The sequence below is a fragment of the Sardina pilchardus genome, chromosome 5 (assembly GCF_963854185.1).
Source record: "Sardina pilchardus chromosome 5, fSarPil1.1, whole genome shotgun sequence".
Lineage (NCBI taxonomy): Eukaryota > Metazoa > Chordata > Actinopteri > Clupeiformes > Clupeidae > Sardina > Sardina pilchardus.
This window is the reverse complement of record NC_084998.1, coordinates 14,554,721-14,572,115: the sequence shown is the minus strand read 5'-3', so window position 1 is coordinate 14,572,115 and position 17,395 is coordinate 14,554,721. Positions and strand designations below refer to the sequence as shown.

The window sequence follows — 17,395 nt, the reverse complement described above, 5'->3', positions numbered from 1 at the left end:
CCTTGGCCCTTTAATGTACCAGATGGAAGGTACTTTTGAAAACATTTCATGTGGTCTTCAATGGGTGCGTCCCACTATATGGCACTGCCATTACAGAAGGTATCCTTTTGACTTATTCTATTTCAGACACGTTTGCGTGACAGGTTGCTACAAAGAGAAGTAGAGAGTTCAGAGAAATTGCTTATTTAAAGCATGGGAGGACCAGACCCATTAGATTGCTGATATGCTAGCATGAAACTTCAACCTATAATGCGCAACTAGAGAACGTATTTTTGGCATGTAGGCTCCAGTCACACGTTGTTATTGCCTATTCATGGCTTATTTTGTCTCACTCTTTCTCCATAACACACATGAGAAAGAAACACAGGAAGACTTATTTGTGCGCAGTTACATCTGTGCTTGATTTCTTTGCATGAGAATGATCAAATTGGTTGGAGATGAAAAACAAGAAAAATTGAAGATTCGTTTCCAAACCAAATGAGTACAAGATAATAACAAACCACTGTCTCAACTGATTATATTTAATTAGCGTGTACAAACTGCTGTTATTTGGTGGTTGTAGTCAGTCTGTTTTTAAAATCCCAGAATGTGTAATATGTTTGTGGAAATACTGAACGAACAACGGCGAGGGAAAGAGCATAAAGCTATGACAAAGGCCATAGCCCTTGCTTGTCTGTGCTTTAGGTGTGAGTTAAACTAGACCACAAGCAACACAGAAAGACAACCATGTCATTGATATCTTATATCTGTGCTATATTGGTTTATAAAAGAGGAGGGGGCAATGAATTGAACAATAGATCAATTGTCGTCAGTGTACATCTGTTTCATATCAATATACTTCTGGAATCAGAGGGGGGGGGTGGAATGAGATTTGATGCTAGAAGCTGACACAGAGAGAGAGAGAGAGAGAGAGAGAGAGAGAGAGAGAGAGAGAGAGAGAGAGACCCAAATCCAGATGAGCCACGGTGAAAATGGGTTGCCAAAGCAGTAACCTAATCACCTCAAATCACAAGGTAATCCCACTTGCTCTCCCTGAGCACAGACAATAAGCACATGCACTCCCGTAGGTCACAATGGCGATCAGTCACAGAGTTTTCATGCTGTTGATCGAGGATGGAGAGGGCCAAAAGAGGCATTTCAAGAATCTGTGGTAGTCTTACAAGTGAATCTATATCTTAATCTAATCTGTAGATAAGAAGGTCTAACTAGGCATGAGAACCTTTTACTTGATCTAAAGTTAAATCAGGATTGTATTCAGGACTCCTCTACAACAAGCTGATGGATGGCAAAATTTCAATTTGACACATTAAATAAGGCTTAGATTTCCAGGTGTAACCAGCGCAACTTCACATAGCAATAACTAAAACCAAATGCTCTATTTGTTGGTGGTTCTGAACTCTGGAGAGGGCCTCCGTTTCTTCCCTGAGAGGAAACCTTGAAACAAAATCCACTTAAGCCTTCTGCCTCTGCCTCCAGAGGCTAGTTAAACCCTCCCTGTGTATGGACACGATTACGGGGTGCCACAGGTCTTATACTGGGCCTGGACCTTGGCTTCCAGCAGGAAACTAGTGCGAAAGTTCAATTTGGGCAATTCTTGCCATTGCCAGCGTTGTAAGATGGCACCAGGGGTAAAAATGGGGGCACATACTCACCCCTGGGCGGGGTCACATCAGGCAGCTGAAAAATGGCCCTCATCTGGAGAGGCCATCCATTCATTCATGAGCATATATATATATTTTTTGGTTCTAGTAATTGCGTTTTCTTATTACAGTGTTCACGGTATATCCTGTAACAAAATACACTGAAGTAAAAATTACATAGTATTTGTCATTCAATACTTAAGTACCCAGAGTATCTAAGGGCACTTCATATAATGTCATGTTAAGTTTTTGATAAGTGTTTTTGATAAGTGTTTGTCTATCAATGTAAACAAAAAAAAAAATATCCCAAATACAAAAAATATTCAGTCTATCTTAGTGTGATAATAAGAAATCAACAGAGGAATTTAAAGATGAAAGAGTGGGACTGACCGGGATGGAAGAGGGCTTTTGAGCCGTGTGGGTACTGTGGTAGACTGGATTCTTAACTGCTGGAGTCAGCCTCAGCAGAAAGCGTTAGTCTTCTGCATTAATCCCGTCTGCAAACAGGCCTTGGGCAGGATCCGTTTGCTCAGGGGATGACCACAGTACAACACAGACAAGACACGCTGATGCTCCTTTCACACCAAGCTGGGTCGCAACAATCGAGCCCTTGTGCGAGGGAAAGCGAATGCCTCGGTGTGTTTCAGCTCGCAGGGACAAAGCCGTGGCCGTCTGAAGAAGGTGAAATCACAGATCTGTGGGTCGAGGATGCTCCACATCACGAGACAAAGAGAAACGCGGCTCACTGAGGGAGCCTTTCAGCAAGACGATAAGGAGACACTCCAAAGCCTTTTAAAATACAGCAGGCTCATGTTTAAGGAATTCCACCAACTAAGGTGAAATCTCCACTAACAGACTATTTTTTTTCTTGGAAAGGGATGAAGCTCTTGAAAAAAAAGAGTTAAGACTATATGTGAGAGTTGAGAATGATTTTCTTTCAATTTTACTGATTACTTTAAACTGACATAAACTCTACAATTATAACATTTGAATTAATTCAAGTAGCAAATTGCATTGCGTTATACATGAAGAAACCTAATTATTATAGCCTTATAATTTTCCATTGTATAATAATTGTTATAATCCATTGTGCTTAAGGTCTAACATTAGCCAAAAATTCTATTGGAAGCACGAACACTGACTATTTAAAAAATGTCTTTGCCTTATCAATTTCATGTTATTAAGATCCATTTTCTGAATTTCCTTATCAATTTCATGTTATTAAGATCTATACTGGACATCCAATTTGACAGCCAGAAGCAGATATGGAATCTCTTGGGCTCAGAAATTTTCCAGTTTTGCGGTGATGCTATTTAATTCAATTATTTATTTGTTAAGCTATTTGCAGGGTTGAGATAATCAGCTTCAGCTTGGCATCAAGACTTCTTGGATGAAAAAAAGAAATATTAACTACATGCCGTTTCAAACTTATTTCACATTTTCAAGAATAGAGGGATCTTCTACAAATAAACACTTAAAATCAATTTTCCTGAGGAAAAAAACTTTACAGCCTTAATAATGGTTACTTGATGTGGCTGATCAATTTGCCATTTTTCAGATGAGTATATTTTACATTGGATACAGTAATTTGAATTTGAATCATGATAACATTAAATAGCCTATAACAACACTCGCATCAGCAATTGGGACCTGTACTAAGCAGACCCAGAAGTTTCTGAGAGGGAATAGCACCACCTTGTGTAATTTCAACTTCATGACAAAATTCTTTGTGGTGTGAGAAAATCTACCAGTACAAATAAAGCACAGAAAAAAAGGACATAAGCATGGTTTGAATAATTTTATTTTGACAAATATATATATATGTGTGTGTATATATGTGAATGTGTTTTTTTGTTTTTGAGAGGGGCCTAGTGTGATGGATGCCGTGAGCCAAAACAATGATTAAAAACATAAAATAAAAGCATAAAACAATGCATGCGTATATCAAACCACATAAGACAGCGCCGCTATATCAATCACTTCATTCATAACCTAGCTGCTGATTTTCGCTTATGTGCTTATATCTATCGAATGATTTGGCACAGTCATTAATATTGTTCTTTAGTTAATAGCCTTAATCATTTTGAAAGAGTCGTTTTCATGGTGCCACTCCCCATCTTCCTTAACTGTTGCACGTTCATCCAAACATTGTTTTTAGCTTTTATTTTGACTTCCAGCATCCATCAAAGTGTGATGATAAAGATCAACATCTTGCAATAAAACTCTGATCTAAAAAACAAAACAATAAACAAAACAGAACAAAAATAAACAAATATCGAAATTATACTAAACTTTTCATATTTGTGCCAAGGGAGACCTTCATACAGCTTTGTGAAATGACTTTGCAGTCTGACAGTGATGTATGAGAGTGTAATGACTTCAGTAAGATTTCAATCAGGAAATGATGCAACAAAAGTTCTTTAAAGTTCCTCAAGACACTACGAAACTTCTCGCAATGAAGCCTGATGGAACAGTCCGTCATTCCAGATACCCCACCCCTCTGCGTTCATGAGCTAGGGGTAGGATTTTATATGAAGGCACACAAGCGTTTACGGTCCTCAGAGGGAAACTTATTATTAATATTATTCTTTCTTTTTGGCAAGACGTTGGTCCCAATAGGCAGTCCGCTTAAGATAGATGGAAATTTCAAATTGACAGCATCGACAAAAAACTGAAATAGAAAGAGCCAGAAAAGACTGACAAACCCAACAAGAGGGGAAAAAAATTACATTATACTCTTTTGAATCACTTTTTTTTTTTTTTTTTTTAGAAAACATATCTACTGCATTTTAGATCTACAATTACAGGGGGTACAGTGGCTATAGATTTCAAACTCAGCAGTACAAAAAATGAATGTAGTCACAGCATAGCCGTGGGGTCGGATGAGCCGACCCTTTCCTTTACAACGGGTGAAGCTCGGACAGCTTTCTCTGAGGCTGCTGTATGAACTCCTGCAGGGCTCTCCTCCCCTGCCTGAATGTGCTCTCTCTCCTTGAGAACGGCAAGACCACTAGGATCCGAAGGAGCATCTCCACGTTGCTGAAGGAGCTGATGTCTGACACCTTCAGGGTGTCCAGCACAGTGCTGGGCAAGTACAAGTGAGCCCCCATCGAGTCCGTCCACTTGGCTTTCCACTTCTGCGCCTCGTCAGAGAACGAGGCCAGGTCAGGGAGGTCCTCACTGAACATATTGACCAAGTCGACGTCTACACTGTTGTCCTCAGATTTGGACAGGACATAAGGCACAACCTGCAGGCAGCGCATGGCGTCCGTGACGTGATCTGGAAAGAGCTCGCCAATTTCAGTGATGACCTTCTCGACAGCCGCTCGACTTACGGTCTCTCTGTAATGCCCACTCAAAGAGTCCAGCAGTGCTGGGTGAAGCAAGTGAATCTGTAGCTTTGAGGCTAATGTCACTGCCTCTGTGAACCACGTCTGATGGCAAGAGTACAAGTTTGTCTTCACTTCATCAAGCATGACAGACAGTACAGGGAAGTTGTTTACAGCGTGCAACATGTCCAAAGGCTTTCCTTGCAGACCTTGACTTACGTTTTTGGTGATGCTCAAGATGTTCTTCAAGGCCACCACTGTGAATATGAACTTAAAATCTTGGACCGTGTCATAAAAACGCAGCACGTCTCTCCTCTCCTGACCGCTCGTCCCGTGTCTCATCTCTCCGAGACAGAGGGTGACTGCCTCCAAGATGTCCACCATAAAATCCAGCGTGTTGTGACTGCGCTCCCAGTGTTTGCAGTTCAGCTTATCCCGAAGCTCGTTGCCTTTGGCCTCGTCTGGCGCAAACAGCGACACGATGGTGTCTTCTAGCCTGGCCTGACGCTGGACGTCCGCAGTGAACCACTGCAGCAGCTCCTCCGACAGGTGCCCCCGGGTGCCCATGATGGCCACAGGAGAGCTTCGTGCCAACCACACATTGAGGGAAACGGCAGAGCTGAGGGTGCAGATCACCTGAGAGTACCTCTGGGAAAATAAGGTCAGTGCCAACTTCATCTGCTCCCCCACGCTACCAGTGCAGAGCAGGGAGAGACCCCGGCAGAATGCCATGTTTAGCCCCCACTTTTCTGACAGGACTGCCTCCAGGGAATCTACAAAAGCTTTGACGTCGGTGCTGACTGGAATGAAGGCTAGAGTCTCTTCGCACTGAGTGACCTGTTTGTCCAAATACCTGATGCAGACAGGGACATGCGGCTCAGAATCAATGTCCACATCTTGTTCAATGATGACCGTGAAGAACTGAGAATCCCAAAGTTCTTTGAGGATTTCCTCTCGGACAGAGGGGCTGTAGAAGGAGAAGAGCAGTTTCACACTATTCTCAGAGTCTTCCATCTTAATGACAGGATGTTCATCTTTCACCTTCACTTGGAATCCATCAATGTCCACCTCTTGTTTACAAGAACCGTTGGTTTCCAGAGTCAGTTCTGTGAGGAAAGAGGATGCAGTAAGTAAAACATGTATGTATACTTTGAAAAAGTAATAAGTATTGTACAATATGGCCATTTGAAAATGTATACAATATGTAATACAATATGACTTACCACTTTTCAGTTTAAAACTGTCAATTCTCTGCTTCACCTTTGGATAAAACAACAATGAGTACATGAAATGGTGATTAAAATGAATTCAATGTAAACATATTACTGATGCTAAAGATTTGTATGATGAGGGCCAACATCAGTGTATTAATGAAGCTGATGATCAATTTACTGATTTAAAGTGCTATTTCTAGGATTGTGTTCAGTTTTCACCAGAACAATTACTCTCATCGCATATGTATCCGAAGCTTGGTGTACAGTTCTGCTTGCTAGGGCAGTTAAAAATGAGCGGGGCTTTGTACCAACTACAAAAATGAAATAAAGCATAATGCAAATGTAGTCCATACACAAGCCTACAACTACATCTAATTGTCATTTATGATTTATGTCATTATGAATTCACGTCACTGTATATGATCTGATCTTTTTTGACATGAAAGTTGTAAGCGAGATTGGTACTTTGTCATGGTCTGCATACAGCTAAATAGGGTAGGCAAACATTGAGCATTATTACTTGTTGGCACAAAGTTGCTATACAATGTCAAGGAATAACAAACTGGACACCAACTACCTTGGTGCTGACCACATTTCAGGTACAAAAACTGCTGACAGCAAAATGAATAACCTAAAAAAAAGTAATATTTGCATATATGAGCTAAGAGGTCTATGTGTCTGCTGAGAGTCTTTTACCTTTGTAAGATATGACTGACTCTCGGGTTCACCATCAATGCACTTGTCAATGATTTCCTCCAGCAGGTGAAACACAGGCCGATGACTGAGCAGCATCACTGTGTCGGTCCGGCTGCCCCGACAGACCGTGTTCTTGAGCAGCCCTTTAAGGGAGTTCAGGGAGCTCTTCATCAGGTCACACTCCATGCTGACACTCGGCAGGACGGCCACCCGCTTCAGCAGTGTGGTCACGTTGGGGTTATTCCTGGACTCGGTGTGGACAAGTGTCTCCGAGATGGAAGCTGGTGGGGAGAACTCTTGGTGTTTCTCCCTCCATGCAGTCGCCCAGGTGTTGAAATCTTGTTCAGCCGTGTCCGGTTCCGGAAGCTCGTCTTGGAAGATGACATGGAGCTGATCGGGCGATTCTGGCACCACCGGCGGTGGGCCACAAGTGGGAAGCAGAGAGAGCACTTTCAGGGCCTTCAGGTGGTCGTCTGAGAAGTTGTACTTCATTTCCTCAATCAGACCCGTTAGCACAGGGAAGGTGATGGTCTCTCTGTAGTGAATCTCAGGTGACTGGGCCAGACCTGCCATCTCGGGAAAAACGACCAAGCCAGAAACCTTTGTGATGAGCTGTAAGGCTTGTTCAAACCAACCAGAGTGCACAGCGTCGACATTTGCAAGCATATTGCTGAGGGACTCCATGATGAGTGGGATCTTCTCCAGCTCGCACATGATGTCAGCAGGGTTTCCGCAGCGGAATACTGTGCTACAGTTCTTCAGCGGGGAGCAAGCGTTCTTGAGAATCACCAACGTAACCACAAACTCTGTCCCTCGAATGCCGGAGGAAAGGATGCCAGCGTGGAGAGCCATGCTGCTGCTCCAAATGCCCTCGCTGTTCGCATTGACTGAATCCAAACAGCTCAGAATCCCCTCCAACGTGTCCACAAGGGCGTCAAAGAAGTCCTCCCTCTTCCTCCACCTGGAGCAGCAGGTTTCGGGGCTCTCATCAAATGCCTCGCGAGGGGTGTTCAACAGCCCATCAACTGTCTCGGCAAGCTTGTTCTCCAGTGTCTGCGACTGGGAAAAAAATTGCAGCAGGTCTTCAACAATGCCAAGGAGGGATGATATGTGGTCACACTGAAGACTTCCTGCCAGCCAATGAGCCATACCACACGATTCACTGGGTGTGACCACAGCGAGAGGGTAACTCTCCAGAAAGTCCAACGACAATTTCCTGAGGCTTTGACACTCTGGCCCTGATCGCATGTATGCTTGGCCACGGCAGCTGCTCATTTGCAATCCCCAGTCATCAGTGAGTGTCTGTGACAGGGTCTTGGCCTGAGAATCTCCCTGACAGTTGTCACTCAAGGGAAGGAAACCCAACAGCTCTACCTTTGGTGTGTAGACACTAACATACCTCACAAACACGGGCAAGTACCTCTTCAGAGCAACTGTGACCACTTTATCAATGATGACCGAGAAGAAAGGGGACTCATGTACTTCTTCAAGGATAGCCTCACGGATAGCCTTGACAATGCCTTCAAGGAACTCCTGGTCTGTTATGATGGAGCCTTCATCATCTGCCTGTGACCAGTGGCACAAACTTAGCTCCTCAGTCAGCGCGTCCTGATCATCCCTTGGCAGGCTTGAAAGGAATGCGCCCTTCCTGGCCAGACGTGCTGCCTGGTGAAACAGTCTCCTTGCGCTCATCCGATTGTCTCCTGAGTGCCCATTTGTATCAATTGCCTGCTGCCCCTGCTCATCCTTTACATTTGTGGCAAGGCGAGATTCAAACTCCTCTCCATCCTCCGTGTTGTACTCTGAAACAAACGCAATGACATTATTATTATTATTGGACAATTCCATTCATTTCCAAGGCGCATATAGTACCCTCCAGAATTATTGGCACCTTGGGTAAAGTTGACTAAAAACAGGTGTAAAAAATAAAATAATAATCTTTTGGCGATTTAGTGTACCCATGTTTTTAGTACATTAGAACCTTTTTAATTATTTGTTTAACTGTAAACAGGCATTTTAATGAAGTAGCGAGTTTTTAAAAGGTCATTCCTGGCTTACAAATCTCAACATGCTTTGGTTTTATTTCAATTTAGTGTATTCACAAAATGACTAGGAGATTTAGCCTCTGTGTCACTTTTTCAATAAGGTATGAAAATAAAGTAAGTCATGAACAACTTCTGAAAGTTCAGACACTGATTAACTAAAATAAATGTAATATAAATAGTAAAATGTTTGTTACATTTTTTATGCAAGATTTCCTAAGGGTGGCAAAAATTGTCAAAATAAAATTGCTTCCCTTCAATGTCGAATTTTTCCTCATTTTTATCATTAGGAGAGATTACAATAAATCACTAAAATATTATTTGTTATACCCATTTTTGCGTGGTTTCACGCTGAAAAAGATGACTAGACAGTCATTGCAAAATGAGCCTTTTTTTTATGAGGAGCATTTCAGCCATCTTGCTATTCTCAATGCATGCAATGAGACAAAAACAGACATCTTTTTGCATTCTTATACCTGTTTTTAAGTCAACTTAAAGGTGCCAATAATTCTGGAGGGTAATGTGCATAATGATACATGTATTAAATGTGAGCAAAAAACTACCATTTACTTGTAGATTGATTTATTTAAAAAATATTCTGTGGTCCTAAAATGTATGGGGTAATTTATGGGTATGATTAAATTTTTACAGCAGATATTCCAGAATATGAGATAGCATGACCATTTGACCAATCCCAAGCCCCACCCCCTACGACTATGTCACAATGAGGACTTCGGAGGACCGTCATCAATTTTCTATGCTGGTCCACCCTGTTTGACGATACCTCTCAAAATCACCTATATTACTACATTGTCCACATTTAAATGATGTATAACAGTAGCCAGCGAGCATTGATGAAGTCCAGTGCATGCAAGACAAATTAAGTCTGCAATTTACCAGTGCAGTTTATAAACCATAACCCATCAGAAAAGCTAACATCACAACTTAGCCAAGTGCATTTCATTACTTCATTAACTCACTTTTAGGAATCATAGTCTTACCTGCAGCATTGATCTCAGAATTCTTCATGATATTTTTTGATTCTTGATCCTATGGATGGAGATAACATTTTAGTACAAGGATCCACAGGCATATTTTTTTTTTATGACATCAGACACTGGAATTATGAGCAAAGAAAATAAACTGAAGGGTTACTATTAAACTTACAAGACAAATGCCCTCTAAGGTCTTGGGTGTGATCTTCAAGCACTGTGCAACCATCCTTTCCAGATCCCTGCTGAAGTTGGTCCCAACCTGCAACATGGCTAAACATGGAGTCCTGTCTGCACTGACAGTATTTTTCAGATACTCCTGGTACTTACTGTGGCAAGTTGTCTCACCACAGAACTCCAAAGCCGTGCTCGGTAAGACACACATGATCCTCAGAAGTGTAGCAATGTTGGCAAAATACTGCATGACAGGTAGCCTTAGTGTTTGAAATATGGTATCTGGGATGGTGACTGCCACCATTTTGGTCTTCCACTTCACCCTCCAACAGCTAAGCTCAGTGGAAAAGTTGTCTGGGTCAGGCAGGTCATTGACATAAAGAGGTGGCTTTGACTTGAGGATCTCAAACATATAGCTCACAGTTACTGAGCACGGGACAAGTGACAGGAAGTTCAATGCCTCCTTGTGGTCATCTGAGAAATGGTCCTTTACAGCACTGATGAGGTTGTCAACCAGGGGCATACTGAGCATTTCTTTGTAATATGTTGCAGGCTTGACCATTCCGTCCCTTGATGCAACTGCACTATCAGGTAATTTAATCTGCACTTTCAGACTCTGTGCAAGGGCACAGGCCTCCTCAAACCAATTCTGGTGGAAAACTTTGATGTTAGTTTTCACCCTGTTTAGGGTAGCCACAATGCCGCTAATCTGACAAAGCTGTGAGGCAGCGCTGAAGTGGTCTTTTTGCAACCCTGCGCTTAGCTCTCTGGTGAAGGAGGAAGCATTCTTGAGAGCAACCATGGGCAAGATGAAATCAAAGTCCTGAAGGAGTCGAAGCAGAAAACCAGCTTTGCTTGACTCTGCTGCCTTCCAGCGTTGAGGTTTGTTGAGGTGGATCTTCTCAAGACACTCCACCAATGGCTCCAGCATCTGCACAAAGACCTCGTAGCAATCATGCTTTTCCATCCAAACAGAGCAAAATTTGCCTTGAAGCTCGTGGATCTTCTCAAAGCTCTCCCTCAGGCCGATACCTATGACCTGGTCCAGCTGCTTCTCTAATGCAGGGGTACTGCCAAAAAACAACATGACCTCTTCTAGTACATCAAGTGCCCTAGTAATTGAGGAAACAGGAATTGCCCTTGACCACCACGTGTTGAAGGAATAGCAGGAGCTGTAGGAGCATATTGCAAGTGGGTGCTTTTCCTGAACTTTGCAGGCAAAGGCTTTGAGTTTGTACGAGACCTCACCTGAACCTAAGTATGCCTGCCCTCTACAGTACTTCAGGTCCAGCCGCCACTCACTAGTGACCAGATCAAATAGCCGCTGGGACATGGCCTCACAGTCCAGATCAGTCTCCACAAAGCCCAGCAGCTCGAGACGCATGACGTCGAAACTGTCGACAAACCTGAGGAAGAGGGGCAGGTAGTCCACCTCTCCCATTCGGACGATGCGGTCGATGAAGAGGGAGAAGAAGGAGTTGCCTACTTCGGACAGAATTCCCTCCCGAACTGCGTCCTCACACACCCGGAGGACTTCTTTCATCTCGGACTTGGACACATACTCCGTCCCAGACTCCGACTCTTCAGTGGACCCCTTGCACTTCTTGTTGTGGCTACTGAAGGCTGCGGTCACTGCTGACTGTAAGGCTGATTTGAGAGCTTCCTTGTTGGTCTCGGAACAATCTGTCTGTTTAGGTCTTTCCATGTCTACTGTTGACAACACCATTTGTGTTTCTTCTCCATCACCATTGCCATCATTCTCAGGTGCTAAAAAAGGAATTGGCTGTTGTTAGAATAGAGCAAGGCTAAGAACACATAAATGTCAACAACAAAAACAACTTACAAAACATATAGCAAGGGCACATCACTTTCACAGAAAATATCAAAGGTGTATCTACCTGAAGGTTCAGTCTCCATTACTTCATCCTGAAACACAAGCACAATGATAAAATTAAGGCCACTGAACTGAATATCATTGACTGTAACAGCTTTGAATAATAATAACATCTTTAAATTATTTACCATCTCCAACAACTGCAACATGTCTGGGTGTTTTTCGACATAGGACTCCACCATAGCTTCCATGTTCATATGCACATCTTGATTAACATAGACAAATGCTGCATTGCACAGTCTCTGATCCGCCGGGGTTTCCCTCATGTAAGTGTGGTAACGGTCCAGTACCATGTCATACTGCCCGTAAACATCAGCTTCTGCGTTCACACATGGGATCGTACCCAGAACTCTCAGCAGGCTCTGAACATTTGGGTAGAACCCGATATCAGGTATTTTCAGCGTCGCGAACACCGTGGTTGGCAGGATCCTTCGCTTGCTGGCATGTCTCCATTTCACCTCCCAGCATCCCAGTTCATCATAGAAGGTGTCTGGCCGCGACAAGTTGTTCAAGTTTGCATCAGCCACTTTATCTCTGCGGATGCTAAAGTTATGATCTGCCATGTAGGATGGCACCAGTGACAACCAGCGCAAGATTCGAACCATCTCTGTGCTAAAGACCCTTTTGACCTCATCAACAAGGTAGTGCAAAACCTTCCTGCACAGCGACTCCCTGTAGTAATCCTCAAGGGAGGCCTGGGACTCAGCAGCATTTTGGGAATTCTCTGTTGCGTCCTCTGGCAGAGTGACTGTTACACCTAACTTCTTGGCCCGGCCCACTGCATCAGAAAACCACTTCCTGTGGTGTATGGCGATCTCCTGCAAGTACTTGTTGAGTAGCTTCAAGGCATTGGAGATGGTGTACTGTAACGTGCTGCTGATGCTGATTGTTCCCCTGAGACTTGGGTTGAGGATGCTGACACAACAAAGGGTGTTCTTCAGCACCACCAGTGTTATGATGAAGTTGAAATTTCTCAGCACCAGAGTCAGCTTCGCCAGCTGCTCGGCGGTGTCTGGTCTGGATTCCAGTTCGACTTTCATGCTTGTTCCTGACAAGCAAGACAGGAATGGCTCTAGGATATCCAGCATGGTCTGGAAAGCATTGATGCCATATTCCCAGCGCCCCTGACAAGAGTCTTTGATCCGATCCACTTCACCTTTCATGTGGCTGTAGGTTGAAAAGATCTTCAGCTCTAGTTCAGTCCACAGAAGAGGTATCTCTCGCAGAAGAGCTGCCACTTCCTCGACAGCGCTCATCACATTCTGGATTGAGAGCATGGGCATAGATCGGATCAGCCACATGTTAAAGGCATATGGGTCACTCGGAGCCAGGACGACTTGTGGGAAGTCTCTCAATATCCTGCTGGATAGCTCCTTCATCTTCTGACAAATTGCACCTGTGGTGAGGTACGTGAGCCCGCGACAGTGCTCCATCCTCAGGCCCCACTTGTTTCGGATCTCCGACAGAAGCATGTAGAACAGACTCTCGCAGTCCACGTCGCACGGCAAAAACCCTAAGAGGTGCTTCTGAGGGAAGCCGATGTCAGTGACTGTGCGGACAAATATAGGGATTTGCTCTTTCCCTTCGATACGGATCATGTCCTGTAGGAGGATCGAGAAGAAGCGGGCGTGCCGCAGGCTGGTCCGAATCTCCTCTCGTATGAGGTCCTCGCCGAACTTCATCACCTCTTTCTTGTCGACTTTTTCATCGCACAGGCGATTGGTTTGCAGCTGGCTGCCCTGGCCACTCAGTGAACCAGCTACACTGAGGGAGGTGTTGTTCCCAAGGCTGAAGCCAGTCAGAGCCAGCGTCTCCTTGAAGTAGAGCTTGAGGATTTCTTTGCTCTTTGAGTGGGGATCATCCCTTGCACCCATGTCATCCTGCAACGGTTCACAATCAGCACTGTTCTCCCCAGCCTCCCTGTCGATCTCCACGTTCAGCTCCTCTAGGTCACCATCTGTGGGAAAGGAATGAATGCTATTGTTCACATTTAACATTTCAGCAGCATGGTACATCTACTCATACATCCATGCATACAATATACAACATATACAACAACAGGTAGAATAAATACAAACCTTTAGATTTCTTCACAGCATCAGGCTCTCCAGCAATCTGTGAAAAGACATTACAACAAGTACAAGTGTGTGAATGCATATTTTAGAATGAATATGAAGTGATCCACAAACAAGACATTTTAAACCATACTGCACTGATATGGCAGACTGCTCCAAATTCAAATCTAAATCTGATGAGTCATCTAGGTGAGTTTCCAATGCTACAATCTACACTCCAGTGGGATAAACAATGTAACATTTGTCAACATTAGCAAGCTAATTTTCAGATCTAAGCGTTCATGCAGAAATTTAGAATAGCCATCGAAGCCTTATATTTGAGTAAAAGACTTCCTTCACACATACTAAAAAAGATATTACGTCTTAAAACAATGATAAGATTGTTTTTTCTATCGTTAATGACATATTACACAGACATATTAACCATTATCTGATCAATTTTACTCTTATGTATGAAGATGAAGATAAAGTTAAGCACAGGATACGTTCTTTAGGTGTCCCTCTTTACCACAGCATGCACTCACCGGTTCTCCTGGACGTTTCCTTCTGTAGGTCTGCGGTTCAGGTTTAAATTTATCAAATATAGTAGGAACAGCTCCATCCTTCAAAACCTCTGCATTACCCTGAAAGACATATACATTTTGTCCTTTAAATACCAAAATAAACCATATTCTCAAACCATGCTACAGGGTAGCAACACAAACATTCAAGATGCTGAAAGCCTACTTTTGCTCTTCTTGGTAATGCTTCGGTCATTGCAGGGCAAACAGATGCAATAAGTGCAAACAGATTTGACCAAAACAGAAAAATATGTGGTCAGTTAGGCAAACTGGGCTCCTTAACCCAACACCTAGTGGTCACACAGAACTTATCATAAGTAAATGAAAGGGTGACTCAAATAAATATGTATAATATGTCACTCAAATATATGAGTTACAACAGGAGTCTATTGAGCACCTGAAGATAGCATTTAGTAAAACCAAAGCCTATCTTTCAGATGTGCATGCAGTGTTACTTCAAACTACAAAACAAATCCTGTTGCATGAGTCCAAGAGCATCATATGTTTTGCATGTAGCCTACACCACAAAACATGTTAGATTACCAGGTGTTCGGCAACTGAACGTAAATATTAAGTATCCGATAATTGAGGCAGCTAGATTTTCCACAACAGTACTTTAAAAGGTTGTAAATGCTGATAGCTATATTTCTAAAGCCTATAGCTTACACAGACAAGATTTGGGGAATATTCTTGAAAGATTGTAGTCTTTTGAGTAAAGCTTGAATGAGGGGCATAAATTAAAAGACTACAATCTTTCAAGAATCTTTCCCAAATCTGGTCAGTGTAAGGTAGGCTTTAGATTAAATAATGATGTGGAATGACTACGGATGACCTACAAAAAAAATAGGAGGAGGGGAAACTCAAACTATGATGAAAATAATTCACCAAAGGGAACAAATAATTAAATATGTGTAAGATCATTTTAACAATAAAACAAATGTGAAATTGATTGGCTCAACTCCTGGTCAATATTCCTCTGCAGATACAAATAAACTATCATCAACATTAGCATAGATAGGTACATACCTCCTGACACAACAGGGAACCATCAAAGTGTTTTGCACAGAGCTTGTAACTCTGGTGCAACTGCTCAGGGGTTTTGGTCCCAAGATCTGGTCTCTGACAATTATTCAGCCATTGTTTACATCTGAATGGCAAAAAATAAGAGAAGAAAACAATGATATTGTTAATGCAGTAAAACAACAGAATGTACTTCTAGCCTACCTCAGAACTAACAGAGGGCCAAGGCCCTGATAAACTAGAATTAGGTGCACCGTGGACCGCCGGGGGAGGGGGGGAGGGGGAGGACTGATTTTAGCTAGCCTACTGGGATGGTTACAAAATGAAAGGATTTTGAAAAATGTACATTTGCATAGAACACACAATGCATATTTATATAGATTAAGAGCCATCTAAACTATTAGAGAAGAAACCATGATTATGCAAACAACTTGCAAGACTTCCACTTATGAACCAACCGGCGTTATATTCCTTTAAAGTGTATGAGGAACGCTAGCAAACAGCTAACATGCTACTAAAAGTGCGACTTGGAGAACAACTTTACAAAAGCTGGTTATAGGGGGAAAGTATTCCAACAAATCGCTATTGCAAAAATCAGGCATACGTCAAACAAATCTTACCTTTCTGGATCCAGAGGGAAACTAAAGAAAGCAATATCGGACTGATCTGATTTCTGGTTACAATTCGCTGCGGCACAGCAGTCGGGCATTTTGGACTGCATGCACTCACTCAATGGTTCAGAATGAATTTTTGCATCGCACAAGATCACACATAGCTGACGCGGCCGATCGTCTCCTCTGTAATCCTACGTGCTCAACGGCGCGACAACAATCACTTCCCCAATACTTTAAGAGTTTAGGACTTCATTAAGCAAAACTTGATTTTTTCCTAAGGTCTGTCTAGTTTGGCTTGTTCAAGCGACTGCAACCAGGAAGAACTCCAATGCGTAGCGGAAGTAGAAACGCTTCGTCTGAATGACAGTGTTCTGGCCTATCTGCAGTGGTACGACTAATAATCGATATTTAACTGTACTATAAAGCTCATCATACAGCAAATAATTAATTACGAAAATGCATATGTTGTCTGTATTAACAGCGATCTGATCAAAACTACCATCTACGTTTGAATGAAAACCTTCCTTGACCACGAGGCACTTGAAAAATGGTTTTTGGAATCACGTGTCCTAAATTGTATTGGCTACTCCCCCTTGGTGTTTGCATTCAAGGATTTGGCCTACTTGTAGTCTACACTAGGGGACGCGATTCGACTTGGAATGGATCCTATAAGTGTTGACTAGTGATCTACCTACACAACAGTTTAATAAGCACGTGTGTTCTTTCATGGCTGCTGATAGTCACCGTGATATTATACAGGCTAGGCCTAGGCTACCATGGTGTATCGACCTGGCATGGCACAGAATTTGGCCTATTTGCAAGGCTCCTAGCACGCACGTGTATGACAAGTGATGATCCTATGTGTGTAGGCTATTGTGTTTTTAGCTTCAGTTTTTGTTTCAGTTTGATAAACGTAGCCTAGGCTATGCAGTTTCTACAATCTAGGCTAGGATAGGCTATGTGGATAGAACCAATAGTGGATAAATCCAATCCAATGGCCACCTCTTTGCATTTTAAAAAGGATGACCAGCACAGAGGTTTGTGAATGAAGAGATTTATTTTGCATTGCACTGTGATTTTATCGAAGCATATCATAACAGATATGTTTTGGCTTGCATTACATTATAATAGTAGGCTATTGATAC

General features: G+C 42.7%; 1 protein-coding gene across 1 annotated transcript; it reads right to left on the bottom strand.

Annotated features, from left to right (window-relative positions):
* Positions 1-3,423: 3,423 nt before the first annotated feature.
* Positions 3,424-16,742, bottom strand: si:dkey-250d21.1 (uncharacterized). The gene is made up of 11 exons (XM_062536592.1): positions 16,257-16,742; positions 15,643-15,763; positions 14,581-14,679; positions 14,060-14,096; positions 12,110-13,938; positions 11,986-12,013; positions 10,089-11,854; positions 9,923-9,971; positions 6,880-8,681; positions 6,193-6,229; positions 3,424-6,075 (listed from the first exon to the last, which is right to left on the bottom strand). The coding sequence occupies exons 1-11, from the start codon at positions 16,355-16,357 to the stop codon at positions 4,541-4,543; spliced, it is 7,404 nt and encodes a 2,467-aa protein (XP_062392576.1). The 5' UTR covers positions 16,358-16,742; the 3' UTR covers positions 3,424-4,540.
* Positions 16,743-17,395: the final 653 nt, after the last annotated feature.

Excerpts from the sequence above, each read along its gene's own strand:
- si:dkey-250d21.1 (XM_062536592.1), bottom strand. The coding sequence starts at position 16,357 with ATGCAGTCCAAAATGCCCGACTGCTGTGCCGCAGCGAATTGTAACCAG. Across the intron at positions 15,764-16,256 it reads TTCCCTCTGGATCCAGAAAG|ATGTAAACAATGGCTGAATA; the intron begins GTAAGATTTGTT and ends TTTGCCATTCAG. Across the intron at positions 14,097-14,580 it reads GGAAACGTCCAGGAGAACCG|ATTGCTGGAGAGCCTGATGC; the intron begins GTGAGTGCATGC and ends GTCTTTTCACAG.